The following is an 18,641-nucleotide window of genomic DNA, read 5'->3' as shown; positions in this document are numbered from 1 at the left end:
TCATGGAGTAATTCCAAAAAGTATTAAATATACAAATAAATAATTCAAGTATTCTTACTTTTGTACCAACTACAGTCTGATAATAAATTCGATAGCCTGTAAGAATGCCATTTGGTTGTTCAGGTTTCTTCCAAATAAGATAAAATGCTGAGGAACCCATTGGAACTGCCTCAAAATACTGTACTGTCCCTGGAACTGAAATGTACAACACTTAGTTGATACTTCAACAAGAGAACATTACAACATCATTAACATAAACAAATATACTACAGGAATGGCACTTGGACTAACAAGTTTAGCTGCTGAATTACACAGCTTACTTCAGCAGATGAAGATGTTGGTCACAGACTAGTTTCTGCAACATATCACGGCTGTGGCCTACTGCATATCAAAAATCTTCCACAAATGTCCTAGTTAAGTAAAAAATTAGTAGGCTGCTGTCAAGAAGCCCTGAGCAAAAATTGTGAACAGTGAAATAGGTCTACCTGTTAAGCGTTTGCTCTAGAGAATTGAATTCAAAATAACTTTATTTTTAATGTAACCCTTAATGCAGAACATTCTCAAGTTTAGCAGAAATAGCTTTCATTTGAGTTAAAGTATTTTTTACCAATACTTCAAGGAAAAAAGTGATTTCAACACCAAAAAGAAAGCAGACTCCGGTGCAGTGAACATTCCGGAATAGAAATGTAGCCTCCATTCTTATTCACTTTAGAAGCCAGCTTTTTTTCACTGGTGACTAAAATTTCCATTAGATATGGAGTATAAACCTGCTGAAAACCATTCCTTTGCTATTTCATATCTGTTGCACTAATACATACATTCATACCAATAGGGAATGCAAACCCGCAATTTTAAATGACTCTCTCTTTCAAAATACTGCAGTTAAATAAAATAGCACAAGACAGAGTATTTCAAGTAAACGTTTCTTATGTCTCAAACAGTTAGCCAAGGGAAAGGTCAACATTATGAGGAAGATGAATTTCACAGGGCACCAGTGCAATAAAATTTTCTTAGATTTCTTACAACATAAAATTCAGAGTGTGTTACCAAAGCTTTGTGAACTGTTTTTTTTTTTTTTTTTTTTTTTTTTTTTTTTTTTTTTTTTTTTTTTTTGAGGAAACGGTGATCCACAGACACACAGTACAAGCACTAATCCATTAATTATCAGTCTAGGTGGAGTGGAACCACGGGCTGCACCTGTAGCACGCTCAGTATGTTGAAATGAACATCAAAGAAATCATTTTTCAAGTTGGAATTCACATCCAGATAATCACAGTTTGGACACTGTACAACTTTCTGCAGATGACTCAACAGACAACTCTCCACATATAAGTACCAGATGTGGCCAATGCTTCACCACTTGTGGGCTTGTGGATGGTTCCTCTTGAAATGTAGTCCCCCTTCCCCTTCCAACCCCCTCCTCTTTCATTTTATTTTTACACCTTATACTGGGCAGAAATACTGAACAACTGCTGACACAGTAACATCCTCAACTTTTGTAGCCCTGTCTTCCTCAGTTGTGTAATATGATGGTATATTGATAATTTTTATTTTTGGACCATCAAACTACAATTGAATGGAACACAATTTTCACACCATACGCATTTCGCCTTTATTCTCTGCAAGGCCTCTTCCGTGGCCTAGAATATGTACATATATTTAATATTTAGTTTACCTTTTGGAGCAATGTACCTATAACCCATAAACAGTTCTGGTGTTTATTTATTTTACATAGTAATATTTTTAATTCTACTTGCAGGTTGTGTGGATGTTCTTCTACGTGTTACGTCTCTGTTCCATTTTTGGTGCAGTTTTTCTTCTTATAATTGCCACTTTGGGTTTTGTTTTTCATGTTTCACAATACTAGGAAGTGAACACTTGTTTTGGTGCAATGTTTTGGTTTGTGTTGCTGTCTGTTGAATGCTATTGCCAAAGATCGAATGTTATTGCCAACTTTCGAGTGTATTTTTTGAGATATCTGTGATCTCTTTTTGTACAAGGTACAAAGAAAATACCAGGTTCTGGAAGTACTAAACAAACCATTCCACATTTGCAGAACATTTAAAACACCATAACCACCAACCCAGAAACAAGGAAAAAGAAATGAAAATAATTAGAATAAACAAACATGACAAATACCTGATACAAATGCAACAGGACATCCACATTCAGAAAGCCATTGCTGAAAACAAATATGTGATAAATGAGCAAACATGCATCAGGACAGACATATCTCTCTCTCTCTCTCTCTCTCTCTCTCTCTCTCTCTCTCTCTCTCTCTCTCTCTCGGCCTCGGTTTCTTCCTACCCCCCATACTTCCCCTTTGCACGCACGCACACACGCACCAACAGACTACAGATCTCAAAAGTTGGCAATAACATTCGAACTTTGGCAGTAACATTTCACAGTCGACAACACAAACCAAAACATTGCATCAAAACAAGTGTTCAGTTCCTAGTGCTGCGAAATGTGGAAAACAGTAAGTAGAATTTAAAATATTACTACATCACAGAAAAAACCAACCACCAGGACTTTTTATAGGTTATAGGTACATTTCCCCAAATATAAACTAAATAGTAAAAATACATACACATTCTAGGCCACTGAAGGTGCCTTGCAGAGAATAAAGGTAAAACGCGTGTGGCGTGAAAATTGTTTTTGATTCAGTTGTAGTTTGACAATCCAAAAGAAAAATCATCAATATACCATAAACGGATACAGTATTTAGGAGGCCTACCAGACAAAATAAATATCTTGATACCACGTAGTACTACTATTCCAGGTGGAAAATGCTGTACCTACTGACACCTTTCCAGTCTTCTATGGTATTGGAACTGGCCTTGAATTGTGAATGGTATTTCTGTTGTGAACTTTTGTTGCAGACAACTGTGCTGTAGTTCTGACCTCACCCCGAGCATGAAACACGCTAGTTATTCAATTACTTGTGTAATGCTTCTTATCAAAATGCTGTCACAAACAATAGCGCACAGATAAACACAATACAACTACTCTATTACAAATGGGAACAAAGGAAGTTACCATTTATGTCCAAGGATCTTATTATATGTGGTCCATGAAGCCACCTTACACTGATGGCTACCAAGTCGCATATCTACAGACATACAATCCAAAGAAGCTTTAACGTGATCATTCATAAACTCTGACATCCCTCAGCAATAAAACTGCATTTCTAGACACAAAGATTCGCTCTTCAAAACTGAGAAGTTTGCTTCCTACCCAACATACTGTTGATGTTTATTTGAAACACACTGTATAGTCAACGGCACTGGTGGACATTTAAATCGTAGCACTGGCATCTCCATAAATGGTTTTACTGCTGCCGATACCTGTTTTTATGTGGTCATCAGCTCATGCTCACTATCCACAATGCCCCACAATATGCTATGTGCTGCCACTCTCATCTTATTGTTTTGAAGCTGCAATGAAGACAAAACCCACACAATGAGTCACAAAATTTTATGTCACTTATAGTTCAACTGTCTCCTTAATGATACTGTCCCAGATAATGGACATTGTCTTAAAATCGAATCTGTGTTCCTCCATTAAACTGTTTTAAAAACAAGCCAATTAACATTCTTGGCTGAGTCTTGCATTGTATGTGTGATCAGGTTAGTCTTGTACTGGGTAAATGTTCGGTATAACATATGGAGATACAATGGGCAGACAGTGACTGCACTGTATGACTTTCAGCATCTGAAGAACCAGACAGTATCTGATTACAAGATTACTGTGAACACCTTGAGTATGTTAAGTATTTAGGGATAATAACACAAGACCAAGAGATGAATACACTAAGCAGATTCAGAAGGATGTAAGTTGCAGTAAGTACTGGGAGATGAAAAAGCTTGCACAGGATAGAGTAGCATGGAGAGCTGCATCAAACCAGTCTGAGGACTGAAAACCACAACAACAACAACACAAAGTGATACAAAATGGAATAACAAAATGTAATCGGTATTTGGGAAGGCAGGTGAAAGACGTTGATTTGTTGGAAAGGTCCGGGGAAAATGCAGCGCATCTGTAAAGGAAAACATGCATATGGTGCTAGTGCAAACAATTTTAGGTATTGTTCCAACATTGGAGCAGAGTAGCTTGGATCATAATTGTTCGGCAAAGTCCATATGAAAGAATAACAAAAATGCTTGGGGAACTTCCCAGCACGTTAAAAAAGTGTGCCAGACCAAGACTCAAACTTGAGACCTTTGCCTCTTGTGGGTAAGTGTTCTACGAACTGAGCTACTCAAGCATGACTCATGACCTGTCGTCACAGCTTTAATTCTGCCAGTAGCTTGTCTCCTACCTTTCGAACTTCACAGAAGCTCTCTTGCGATTCTTACAAGACTAACAATCCTGGAAGAAAGGATACTGCAGAGGCACGGCTTAGGCACAGCCTGGGGGATGTTTCCAGAATGAAATTTTCACTGTGCAGCAGAATGTGGGCTGATATGAAACTTCCTGGCAGATTAAAATTGTGTGCCAGGCTGACATTAACTCACTGCAGATTGAAAATTTCATTATGAAAACATCCCCCAGCCAGTGGCTAAGCCATGTCTCTGCAATATCCTTTCTCCCAGGAGTGCTAGTCTTGCATGGGCCGCAGGAGAGCTTCTGTGGAGTTTGGAAGGTAGGAGATGAGGTACTGGTAGAAGTAAACTTACATGGATGAGTCATGCTTAGGTAGCTCAGTTGGTAGCGCACTTGCTCGCGAAAGGTAAAGCTCCAGAGTTTGAGTCCCAGTCTGGAACGCAGTTTTAATGTGCCAGGAAGTTTCATATCAGCACACACTCCACTGCGGAGTGAAAAATTTCATTGTGTTAACTAGGAATCTTTGAAAGAAAGATGACATAATTCTCTAGAAACATTGTTAGATAGATCTAGAGGATTCAGATTTGAAAAAGACTGCAAAAATTCTACTGCCACTATTGTATACCTCGTACAGGTATCAGAAGAAGAAAAGAGACTTTAGGCCACATACACAAGCATAGAAATAGTAATTTTTCACCTTACTCAATATGCAACTGAAGAGAACAGAAAATCTACAACTCAGTGCCATCAGCACCTTAACATCTTGCTTCTTGTAATGGTTGGAACCAAAGGTCTTAAATTTTATGTCATAAATATTCATTCAGTGTCAACCTGTCTATCCATCCACCCGCCCATTCTAATGTGTTCCTGCCACTATTCTCATAAATTTCTTCTGTTTTTTCTTAGATATTTTCTTCCAAATATATAATAAACTGTAAAGATACACAGTCCAATGCACTGTCACAAAGATATGTCATTTCGAATCACATAAGCTCCCATATAAAGTATGGGTACTTACCTCCTTCAGGTGTCTGAAATGTAAGTGTGTCACTTGGTGGTCCATTGTACCTGCCATTGTAAACCAACACACGAGCATAGTTTTTCGAATGTGGCACAAATTTGGTAACAAGAGTTCGTGTCGATTCTCCTTTCACCTGAATTTCTCGCATTGCTGATTCTCCATCTCGCTCGGTCCATGTCTGAATCTGTAAATAAAGAGGTCCAAAATATGGTACTATCATCAAAATAGCAATTTCATCCACACCACTTCAATAAGTAAAAAAAGGATCAAAAATTTGCACTAGTGATAAAGGACACTTAACAGATAAATCTATCTTCAAGTAATAGAAGACACCTGCAGGCAGGCTTACCTTATACCCCTTGAAGTGCCCACGCACTGACTCTGGTGGAACAGGCATCCAGCTAAGTAAGGCACTAGTGCTATCATGCACATTTTCAACTGTGAAGTTCTGTGGAGCCATGGTTGGAACTATAAAAGTACAATCATTTATTACAAGTCTGTTGTGTTCATGCAGAACGTGCAGTTGAATTAGGTGTACTTTATGAGGATAGTGAAAAATAAGAAAAGAAACTACAGAGTAGTGCAATGTTCATCTTTTCCACTGCCCCCCCTCCCTCTTCTTCCCTGTCTTCAAGATGCAACTGTGACTGCCAACCAAGGAACCAGGATTAATCTCTTCCAAGAAAACAATGTGAAAAAAATTAATTTACACTCATCTGAATTTACAACCAAGCAACTGAAATTTCACACACTTGTGCAAGTTAATTAGTCTTTCAATGAGAGATGAAAGGAATAAAATAAAAATAAATCAAGTACATAAAGGTTACCAGAACGTATACATGCATACAGAAACTTTTATGTACACAAATGCCACACATAAGAGAGCTGGTTCAGTTGTTGAAATTCAAGTCTAGCAACCCACAACACTGGCACCTCCTGTTATTGACTGGTTTTATTACTACTTTGTCCGCCCACGGTAGCTGAGTGGTCAGCGCGACAGAATGTCAATCCTAAGGGCCCAGGTTCGATTTCTGGATGGGTCAGAGATTTTCTATGCTCAGGGACTGGGTGTTGTGTTGTCCTGATCATCATCATTTCATCCCCATCAACACGCAAGTTGCTGAAGTGGCTTCAAATCGAAAGACCTGCACCCGGCGAATGGTCTACCCGACGGGAGGCCCTAGTCACACGACATTTACATTTACATTACTACTTTAATAGTTTATAAGTAATACCTGTGACTTATTCCTATTATACACATTTTTACTAACATTACTAGAATAGCAAGTCAACTTACCTTCAACATTGTAAAAACAGATGTTCAAAAATGCTTATAACTAAAGACAGAAAAAATAATAACAACATAATAATAAGATACAATCCTATGTTACTCTTGTCAACCACTGCTTCCCTTTTGTGGCCTTTGACCCTTTATAACTGTCATCTGGTTTCTGTTCAAGTAGTATAATCTTTTGCACCCTGTATTTTACCCCTGCTACCTTCAAAATTTCAAAGAGCATATCCCAGTCAACACTATCAAAAGATTTCTCCAATTCCATTATGGCTACAGACATAGATTCGCCTTTCCTCTTAGCCCATCTTTTAAGGTAAGTCACAGAGTCAGCATTGCGCACGTGTTCCTACATTTCTCCTGAATCCTCACTAGTCTTCCCCGAGGTCGGCTTCTAGCAATTTTTCCATTTTCTGCAAATGATTTGTGCTAGTATCTTGCACCCAATAGACTTAATATTTTCACAGGGTGTATACATGGAAAAGAAAAAAAAATTCCTGGATTTTTCCTGGTTGAAAATACACTTTCTCCCGGGTGAAAATACACTTCTTCCGTGTTAAGTGACAGTATACTTTTCCTCGGCACTGTAAAACTTATCAATCCTTTGATGATTTATGGTTTTATACACCGAAGTAGAATTTCCCGGCACTTTAGAAAATGAAACTCAGGGGCAAAAAACACGTTTTGGAAAGGTCTTCGATGTGCGGCAACATCTACGCTGCATATTTTCATGTTACGAAGGTATAGGTTTGAATTCCACCATCACCGCATGTTACTTTCCGAAGTATTGAAATCGAGATTGCGACGCGTTTTGTAAGCCAGTCACAGCTCATGTCACGTGATGTAGTCAGCCAAAAGCAAGATCGCTCTTAATTGGTGTGAACACACAAATAAGAAAAGTTAATGGTTTAAATTAAAATACATATTGTTGCTACAAGAAAAGAAAAGCTTTCACATATAATATTAGTCGTGAAGATTAATAAGCTGCAAGAGAAACAAAGCTTCCGCATATAATGTTGATCTTTTTTGCACGTGTTACACTCTAAGCTACATCACATAAACGTGCCAGTACAATTTTTAATAACGACATAAATGTCTGATCTGGGCTCAAAATTCTTCTAGATGGTCATCCTCAAAGCGTTTATTTTTAAATAAGAGTCAAACACTCTGTGATTTAAAGAATTTGTCGTATATTCTCGCACATAGCTCGTCTTGCATAAAAGGAAATTTACTTTGAGAGTAACACTTTTCAAACCACTAGTCGTAATATTTTACTGTGATCTGTTAGAAATAGGATCATTTCAGCAGTTGCCAGAGAGCGCCAGATAACAGGCCTCATTGCACTTGCGCAGCTACGATGACGCAGGAAGCCCGTATGTTCGTACATGTAAAACATTAAAAGATCTTACATTAAAACGAATCTAACATAAACAGCTGTCATGTCACCGCTCATTTTTGCGACAGTTTTGCGACCGTATTGGCTGCAGATTCCTTGACTTGCGCCATAGGGTGGTGGGGTTTCGGGTTCCGCTGAATAGGTCAGGAGTTCACTACACTCAGCTGGCGGCTACACGGGTAGAGGAGGCTGTGTGGCGTGGACTGGGCGGTTTTTTAGGTTAGAAGGCCTCGGAAAGTGCGGGATGGGCTGCAACGTCAAAGGGTGCTTGGCAATTACAGGACGTGCTTGGATCAAGGAACAGTCGGAATTATAGTTGTAAATTGTTGTAGTTGCACTGGAAAAGTCCCTGAGCTTCAAGCGCTAATAGAAAGCACAGAAGCTGATATCGTTATAGGTACAGAAAGCTGGATAAAGCCTGAAATAAGTTCTGCAGAAATTTTTACGAAGTCTCAGACGGTGTTCAGGAAAGATAGATTAGGCAGAATTGGTGGTGGAGTGTTTGCGTCTGTCAGTAGTGGTTTATGTTGTAGTGAAGTCGAAGTAGATACTCTGTGCGAACTGGTATGGGTGGAGGTTATACTTAACAGCCGAATTAAGTTAATAATTGGCTCCTTCTACCGACCCCCAGACTCCGATGATACAGTTGCGGAACAGTTCAGAGAAAGTTTGAGTCTCGTAACAAATAAATACCCCACTCATACGGTTATAGTTGGTGGGGACTTCCACCTACCCTCGGTATGTTGGCAAAAATACTTGTTCAAAACCGGTGGTAGGCAGAAAACATCTTCCGAGATTGTCCTAAATGCTTTCTCCGAAAATTATTTCGAGTAGTTAGTCCACGAACACACGCGAATTGTAAATGGTTGCGAAAACACACTTGACCTCTTAGCCACAAACAATCCGGAGCTGATAGAGAGCATCATCACTGATAAAGGGATTAGTGATCACAAGGTCGTTGTAGCTAGGCTCAATACCATTTCTTCCATATCCATCAGAAACAAACGCAAAATAATTTTATTTAAAAAAGTGGATAAAGTGTCACTAGAAGCCTTCCTAAAAGACAATTTCCATTCCTTCCGAACTGACTATGCGAATGTAGACAAGATGTGGCTCAAATTCAAAGATATAGTAGCAACAGCAATTGAGATATTCATACCTCATAAATTGGTAAGAGATGGAACGAATCCCCCGTGGTACACAAAAAAGGTCCGAACGCTGTTGCAGAGGCAACGGAAAAAGCATGTGAAGTTCAAAAGAACGCAAAATCCCGAAGATGGGCTAAAATTTACAGACGTGCGAAATTTGGCACGTACTTCGATGCGAGATGCCTTTAATAGGTTCCACAACGAAACATTGTCTCGAAATTTGGTAGAAAATCCGAAGAAATTCTGGTCGTATGTAAAGTACACAAGCGGCAAGACACAGTCAATACCTTCGCTGCGCAGTGCCGATGGTACTGTTATCGACAACTGTGCCGCTAAAGCGGAGTTATTGAACGCAGTTTTCCGAAATTCCTTCACCAGGGAAGACGAATGGAATATTCCAGAATTTGAAACACGAACATCTGCTAGCATGAGTTTCTTAGAAGTAGATACCTTAGGGTATGCGAAGCAACTCAAATCGCTTGATACGGGCAAGTCTTCAGGTCCAGATTGTATACCGATTATGTTCCTTTCAGATTACGCTGATACTATAGCTCCCTACTTAGCACTCATATACAATCGCTCGCTCACCGATAGATCTGTACCTACAGATTGGAAAATTGCGCAGGTCGCACCAGTGTTCAAGAAGGGTAGTAGGAGTAATCCATTTAACTACAGACCTATATCATTGACGTCGGTTTGCAGTAAGGTTTTGGAGCATATACTGTATTCAAACATTATGAATCACCTCGAAGGGAACGATCTATTGACACGTAATCAGCATGGCTTCAGAAAACATCGCTCTTGTGCAACGCAGCTAGCTCTTTATTCGCACGAAGTAATGGCCGCTATCGACAGGGGATCTCAAGTTGATTCCATATTTCTAGATTTCCGAAAAGCTTTTGACACCTTTCCTCACAAGCGACTTCTAATCAAGCTGCGGAGCTGTGGGGTATCGTCTCAGTTGTGCGACTGGATTCGTGATTACCTGTCAGGAAGGTCGCAGTTCGTAGTAATAGACGGCAAATCATCAAGTAAAACTGAAGTGATATCAGGTGTTCCCCAGGGAAGCGACCTGGGACCTCTGCTGTTCCTGATCTATATAAATGACCTGGGTGACAATCTGAGCAGTTCTCTTAGATTGTTCGCAGATGATGCTGTAATTTACCGTCTAGTAAGGTCATCCGAAGACCAGTATCAGTTGCAAAGCGATTTAGAAAAGATTGCTGTATGGTGTGTCAGGTGGCAGTTGACGCTAAATAACGAAAAGTGTGAGATGATCCACATGAGTTCCAAAAGAAATCCGTTGGAATTCGATTACTCGATAAATAGTACAATTCTCAAGGCTGCCAATTCAACTAAGTACCTGGGTGTTAAAATTACGAACAACTTCAGTTGGAAGGACCACATAGATAATATTGTTGGGAAGGCGAGCCAAATGTTGCGTTTCATTGGCAGGACACTTAGAAGATGCAACAAGTCCACTAAAGAGACAGCTTACACTACACTTGTTCGTCCTCTGTTAGAATATTGCTGCGCGGTGTGGGATCCTTACCAGGTGGGATTGACGGAGGACATCGAAAGGGTGCAAAAAAAGGGCAGCTCGTTTTGTATTATCACGTTATAGGGGAGAGAGTGTGGCAGATATGATACACGAGTTGGGATGGAAGTCATTACAGCAGAGACGTTTTTCGTCGCGGCGAGACCTTTTTACGAAATTTCAGTCACCAACTTTCCCTTCCGAATGCGAAAATATTTTGATGAGCCCAACCTACATAGGTAGGAATGATCATCAAAATAAAATAAGAGAAATCAGAGCTCGAATAGAAAGGTTTAGGTGTTCGTTTTTCCCGCTCGCTGTTCGGGAGTGGAATAGTAGAGAGATAGTATGATTGTGGTTCGATGAACCCTCTGCCAAGCACTTAAATGTGAATTGCAGAGTAGTCATGTAGATGTAGATATAGAAGTTACATCTACGACATCACTTATTTATATGTAGGAAATGAACTGTAAGGTAAGTGAACATCAGCCTTGAGGAAAAAAAATCAAGATCTAATTTCAACACTGAATAACTATCAGTTAATGATATTAGTGAATTGCAAATCTCACATTCCTCACGTTTTTACAAAAGAACATGGAAAATGCCTACTTACAGCTGACCCGTTTCCACACTAACTTTCCATCCCTCTACTCTACAGTTAGCAGTTAAAAGTTTACATTCCTTCATTCTCTTTCATTTTCTTACCCCCCTCCCTGAGAGTTACAGAAGCTTCGCCACCATCCTATGGTGGGAAGTCAGATAATAATTAGTTCACCATTCTCCTCATTACATAAGCACAGCCTCCGTAATCTCTCTTGCTTGATAAAACTTTTCTTTGTACATATGAGAGCTTTTCCATGTATATGGTGTTTCTATGCTTGTTTTTTGTCCAATCTTTGCAAGAATGAATAGCCATTTCATTATAAGGGGAAGTCAGATAGCTCCAATTATTTTACAAGGATTCATGTGAGCACAAATTATAGCAATTATCACAGAACCCAGTACAAGACTGAACTACTTTTACTTGTCGCACAAAATGAACAGAGCTGTTCTTACCATCTTCTCCAGAGTACCCAATGACCTCCCGAGGGGAGACATTTGATTCTCCCATTTCATTGATGGCAACAACCTTAATACGATATTCTTGGAAAGTTGGCTGTCCTGTCACTTCAAACTGTGATTGCTGCCAGTCTGTTATGTCTCTGGAAGTCCACTGTGTTCCATCAATATTGCGTCTCCAATACACACGGTATGAAAAGCCTGGTGCATTATGTTCAATCTCAGGCATTGGCTGCAGAAGGATAAATACTATTAATAATAAATCACAATAATATGAACATTTTCATAAAAGAATTTACATACAAAAATATCAGTAAAATCCCATATTTAAAATACTATATGCAAACGCACATATCCAGGATTCCATGCAGGTGTGTAACGAAATTACTTTTATGCAGAAACGTATGGCTATACTTTTCTGAATGATAATTTGCTCATAAAGAGAGTGAACATTAACCTCATATTTTGTAACATCTAGTAGTGTGACAAACAGTATGATCAAGTGTAATTAAAATATTTATTTACTACTTTCATAATGGGAAAATCATTTTATATAGCATGACAAGGTTCTTTACTTACCAAATTCCTCAATAAAATGATTTGGGGAATTTCATAAATAGTGTTCTGGAAAGATGGCTTTGGATACTGAGTGGAAATTCATTGTTATGTACTGTCACTTCTCTTTCTCTCTGCATAGATTTTTCAAGACTGTATCAGAAAGACAAACACAGTCTCCAAGGTGGAAAAAGCTGTCAGCACTGCCAGATGTCAGGAAAGAGCAACCTAAGCATACAATGAGGGGCTAAGAAGCCAAAAGAGATGAAAAGCAACTGGCGATGGTACACTGTATTGTCTGCCTCTCCCTACACATAATGAATCCCTCAGCAGCCTTCTTGGGTATACAATATTCTAGTCCCAGACCTGACTGCTACAAACGAATGTGGTGTATAGGTATACTTACTGTCCAACTAATGACTATATTGCTTGGGTCTGTTCCCTTCCCTTCCACATTATCTGGATTCTTGTAGGGGACATCAGGTGGTGTTGAACACATCAGGGAGTGTTGTGAAGCTTGTGACTGACCAATCTTGTTTACAGCTATCACTCTGAAAGTGTAGTTTGCCCAAGGACTCATACCAACCTGCAAGCAAACAAAAGTTCTGACAATATAAGACACTGCTGTAAATAAAATGAAAGTTAAACAGGACATACTCTTTGCAATGATTTACAAATACTCAAACTATGAGCAGAAATATTAATGGTGTAATTCAAAATACTACATAGAAAATATAACATATTAAAATGAAACTTCTGTACAGTGCAGAAAAGGCATTAGGCCAAGATATATCAGCACACCACATAATTCTTTCAGTACTGAAGTTTGTATTACCGTGCAGCTTACTTAAATCTTTGAAACAATATTGCACTCACTTCTCTCTGAAATGCAATGCCATGCCATACATTGTATTTGAAAACAAATCATAGCAAGGTAGGGAGGGCATTTCAAACAAACAAACATTTTATATAGAAAGTGATATTAACTGCTGCTTTTGTCTATGCTGTCTACAAAAACTTTCCACATCTTCCTTTGTGGTATTTGCCTTTACTCATTCAGTAACGTTCACAAACTCTGTTACTCATCACATTAACAAAGACCTAGTTCCAGGAAAGCATACAAAACTTTTCCATCAAAAATACACACTTAAATCAATATTTCCCAGTTTATGTTTTTTACATGACACAAATATAAACAAAGAAACTGGTGCTTCTTAAATGAATATATTCAAAATAACTATTTACTCTTAACACTTAACACAGCAATAAAGCAAAACTGCTAATTAAAGTATCTGCACTAACCGTATAGGACATGTCAGTAGCAGGAACAGAATCCACAGCTACTTCCCATGAATCAGGAGTGAAGCTAGTGTTATACTGTATAATATACCGTAAAATTGGAGCACGATTGTCACCCATTGGCTTCCAATTAATACGAGCTTCTCGTTTGCTGCATGTTACATACTGCAATTCTGGAGGATTTGGCACATCTGTCAAAATAACACACACATACTTAATAACTTCTGAAGTATAGGAATACATCAAAATAATAGTAATAATAATAATAATAATAATAATAATAATAATAATAATAATAATAATTTTTATTTCTGACAGCCAATATCATCTGTACTTTTATATATTACGTACAATGATCGACACATTTTATCTGCTTTATTCCTTAGTACTTTTAAGAAATTTAGGGGACAGAAGATATGAATACGGATGAACGAGTTAAAATTATCCTAGTTTAGGGTCTCCTGCAGCAAACAGTTCGAAGGTAGATTTAAATTTGAGTGCAAGACACAAAACGGAAAGAAGAAAAACCAAGGAAATTGAGCATTGCAATTTTGAAATCCACAATTATCGCGAGCTCAGCATAATTGTGTGAACACCTACTGCCTTTTAGAAATGTAACCACCTATGTTTACTCTCCAAACAATGGAAACTACAGGCAGGAGTATCAATAATGCTACTTTCCATACGGATAACATGCATAATTGCAGACAGGCACAATTAACAGACAATTACACATAAGATTTTAGCTTCAGCCTTAGTCGGAAAAAGAAAAACACCATTCCTTCATACAAGCAAGCACACCTCATGCACACATGACATTAGTTGGTGATCATGTATGTGTGAGGTGTGCTTGCTTGTGTGAATGAATGGTATGTGTTTCTCTTTTTCCAGGCTTAATTGTGCCTGTTGGCAATTTGGCATGTCATCTTTTTGGTAAGGAGCAATTCATTTTTTCCTAAATTGTTTACGTTTACTCTCCAACTGACAAACCATTAGTTCATGCATTTGTACATATGCATAGCTACACAAATGCATATTCAGAAAACAAATGTTTTTGCTACTTAAAACAATCTCTTCTTTTTACTATTTCCACAAGAACTAAGTTTTCATTATTAAAAGCAATCACCAGTTTTTAGTATTTTCACAAGAGTTGTCATCTACTGTTAATACTTGTAAAAATGATTGGAAAGTAACACAAGATTTAAATAAATAACAGCATGAGTGGAGAAAAAGTGCGACATTTATTCATGAAAACAAAAGGAAATCAATCGCCTAGTATAACAAATCAATTTTTTAAGTTTATGTTGACATATGTGGTTCACACCCCATACTGAGCAGGATGTGAAAGATTGTATATCTCGCCAATATTACACAAGTGCTCCTTTTCTAGAGCTGCACATATTGGTAGTTCAGTTGGCAGATGGAACTGCAACACATTTCCTTAGCTATGTCCCGATGAAGTTCATTTGTTTATTACAAAACTGAAGTTCTATGATCTGTGTGTGTGTGTGTGTGTGTGTGTGTGTGTGTGTGTGTGTGTGTGTGTGAGAGAGAGAGAGAGCGCATGCGCGCGCACTCATGTGGGTGTGCATGCACCCAAATGCAAATTTTTGGAAGCTTGCCTGCAATGGTAGGGTGACTGACAAAACTATGAGAGTTTTTCAATGGAATGTGAAAGAGAATTGACTTTTATTTTATTTTAGGTTTAACCAATGAGTGAGAAATGCAGCTGCTTTCTTTGATAATGGTCAACAAGAACTAAATAACAGACTGCGTATGATAGATGATGTTCTGAATGACAGTTTAGCGAAAAATTTTCTCCGTTTGAAAATCTTTGCAGACGCCTCTTTAGTACCTTACATTCTGCACAGAAATTAGGGTTATCTTAGGTTTAGAAATCTAGTCAATTGCCGTGCTTCACTTCTGACCGTATCACTATTATGCATAAGAATAATACCGATGTAAACATGACGTGATATGTATATTCTTTCGCATTTGCTGTTGTCTCACTCTAGTTTTGTAGTTTATTAGGCAGACAGGGTTTAAATGAGATAGCAGTAAACACGAAAGAATACATGGCAAAATTTTTATATTCATATTATTCTTATGGTGAAGAGAATACTGCATGTGATTCACAATTCAAAAAGTTCCTATTAGGAACCATCTCTTCTCACAGGTAGGAAAATTTCAGAACGTAGAGTTGGCCATATTGACAAACATCCCAAACAATCTAGCCATTCGGTTTTTCGTAGTACAATGAAATGCTGCTACATTCGAAGATGAACAATACGGAATTTGTATTTACTTCGTTGAATAATGTATGAAAATGCAGTGGTCGAAAGTCGGGGCGGAGAAAAAGCTCGTCTTCCACCTTTTTTTAAAATTTATTTACCGACACAGTGGTTTTGGCGCCAGTATTTATCATTGTGCCTGCAAAACATGCCCGTGTAGCGCTACATATATTCGACGGCTGAAGTTAGTTGTGGCGGCACCTACCAACATTTTTCAGAACTTCCGCTTACTTTGCACTCGATTCTAAGCCACAGGTGGTTTTTTGGATTACAAAAACCGGAAAAAAAGTGCGGCTTAGATTCGAGTAAATACGGTACTTATTTACAGACTGCTACTGCAACAACAAATCAGAGAATGAGCTCAGTCACACTTTCCATTCTGTCCCATCACAGTCATATGCTCTGCTACCTCAGGGGCAAGTGCCACAGTCAGTTACTGGTGAACCAGTAATGTAACAATCATGAGTCGTTTTCATGGTTTCCACTGTTTGTGTGCAGTGTATTTATTTTATATGACAATGTTATAAACTAGCTGCAAAAATATGCGGGAAAATGATAAGACTACTCCTATCCTGTTAAGCAAACCCAATTCTCAATATTGACAGACAGTGTGTGAATGTACCCAGAATGGAAATGCCCAGCTGCTCCTGCTGCCACAGCCATATTGTGTGTGCAGACAAATGTGAACCAACATCACCACATCCCATGCTTGACTGAACCAACACCACCCCCTTCCATGTTCGACTGTTAATCACTTTTGTTATTTTGATCGAGGTATAAGATGAAAATTTTTACTCAAGAAAGGTGAAAAAATGTCTTACACTTGAGGATCCCTTTGACTGATTACACATTGCAGACTTCCTCGGTAACGCTACCTTAACATTTCTGGTTCTTCCAAAATGTTAAGTGGAGACAGCATAATCACTGCCATTTCTCGAAACTTTTACCTTCAAACTACATTTCTGAGAAATTACAACACTAAATATACAGCAGTTTTGTGTGTGTGTGTGTGTGTGTGTGTGTGTGTGTGTGTGTGTGTGTCTGTGTGTGTGTGTGTGTGTGAGAGAGAGAGATCTATTGTTTATGAAGGTCTTAATGGCCAAAAGCTTGCTTTATGACAGCCTTTCACAGATATATCAGCAATGATTATTTGAAGTATTTTGCAAATGAATGGTGATGTTAAATCCCAACATCTCATATTTATTGCCACAAACAGGGTTATTTCAACACACAAATAAAATAAGCAACGAACACAGAACCAATTCTTTTAACATACTACTGCTGTCAATGTATTCCAGTTAAATAAAAAGCTACAGATTCACCAACCTTGAACCGTGAGTGTAGCAGAAGCTGTTGCTTCATCCAGCTCTGTACGGGCAACACAAGTATAAGTGCCTGAATCCAGTTCGATGGCCTTTGTTATGGTAAGAGATGTATCAGACGATTGGATGAAGCGTGGTTCTGCTTCAAAATCAATCAGCTGACCCTTCTTCATCCAGTCAACTGTCAGCTGAAGTGAATTATCAGCAACAGCATTGCATCTAAATGTAGCAGACATTCCTGCTGCCACTTCGTAGTCCTCAGGTTCTGTGGTAATCCGTGTGTGCTCTGCAAATAATTCGACACTTTAACTGGTTGTTACTAGTAGAGACGTGACCGATATTAACAGAGTAGAAGGAGCAGTTCTGTCAGTAATGCTCACAACTGACTTATAATATCCTTTTATTGAAACAATCACATCAACATTTCACAATTTAACTGGTTTCAGACATACAATGATAATGCACTGTGAGCACCTGGTGTTCCTGTATACATATAAGCATTATTTGATTTAAATTGGAAGGTTAGCACTATGTGTTTGATATATAATGATGTACAGGTTGCATGTTCATAATTGTACCTAAAAGGAAGCTGTCTTTTAAGCACAAAATAAACAAAAATAAATGTGGAAGGGTACTGTTTCTGCTTTGGTTACTAGAATTTCCACTGTGTGCACATCATCAGAGAAAATGCTTAAATGACAGTGATGCCATTAAGCTAAATTTTAAGGGTTTTTTTGTTTTCTCATTTTTTTACATAGTCTGAAAAAATATTTAATGGTAAATTAAAAGTAATGATGATCAGAAACACTACTGACCTTTGACTGTAAGTTTTCCTGATGCTTCCTGATGACCAAATTTGTTCTCTGCATAACAAGTGTAGTCACCCCCATCTGAATAGTTAACATCCCTGGAAAATTGACACTGAAATTACAGTACATCTATTATGGTGCATACACCTGAGGAAACTGACAAAATTGTCAAACATCAACTGTACACATTTACATATGTATGTAAATGGAATGCAATTTTGGGAATGCATAATACTTTTAAGAGCATTTTAATATCAAGTTAATAATTCAATCCACATGAACCTCAGTGAAACACATGTAGTCCAGTCAACAAAGGAAAATTAGGGGAAACAAACTGCATAGTCACAAATTTTTGTACAGTGCTAGGAGAGAGTGTCTTGAGCAACACACTAAAAATTTCCACAGGTGGCATGTGAGCATTCGGGTGGGGTAGGGGTGGGGGCATTTAAATATCATTTTTTTATTGTTTTCTTTAATAACTTCCAGCAAAAATGTTTCCCAGTACAAAACTGAACTATGTTAAACTTCCTACCAAAAAAAGTCCCTATTAATTTTTTTCTCTATGACTAATAGTTTGCACACAGATT

At 38.2% G+C, this 18,641-nt stretch overlaps 1 protein-coding gene across 4 annotated transcripts in view; it reads right to left on the bottom strand.

The window, feature by feature from the left end:
- Window positions 1–18,641, bottom strand: part of LOC126271941 (neuroglian) — a 78,581-nt gene that overhangs the window by 26,694 nt on the left and 33,246 nt on the right. For all 4 annotated transcript variants that reach the window (XM_049974367.1, XM_049974365.1, XM_049974368.1 and 1 more), the window contains exons 11-18: window positions 18,061–18,152; window positions 17,250–17,531; window positions 13,636–13,823; window positions 12,740–12,919; window positions 11,776–12,010; window positions 5,697–5,815; window positions 5,345–5,531; window positions 59–195 (exon numbers count right to left, since the gene is read on the bottom strand). In XM_049974367.1, the coding sequence (XP_049830324.1) occupies window positions 59–195; window positions 5,345–5,531; window positions 5,697–5,815; window positions 11,776–12,010; window positions 12,740–12,919; window positions 13,636–13,823; window positions 17,250–17,531; window positions 18,061–18,152 (1,420 nt within the window). The remainder of the gene's footprint in view (window positions 1–58; window positions 196–5,344; window positions 5,532–5,696; window positions 5,816–11,775; window positions 12,011–12,739; window positions 12,920–13,635; window positions 13,824–17,249; window positions 17,532–18,060; window positions 18,153–18,641) is intronic.

The sequence above is a fragment of the Schistocerca gregaria genome, chromosome 5, assembly GCF_023897955.1.
Source record: "Schistocerca gregaria isolate iqSchGreg1 chromosome 5, iqSchGreg1.2, whole genome shotgun sequence".
Taxonomy (NCBI): Eukaryota; Metazoa; Arthropoda; class Insecta; order Orthoptera; family Acrididae; genus Schistocerca; species Schistocerca gregaria.
This window is presented reverse-complemented; position numbering and strand designations above follow the sequence as displayed.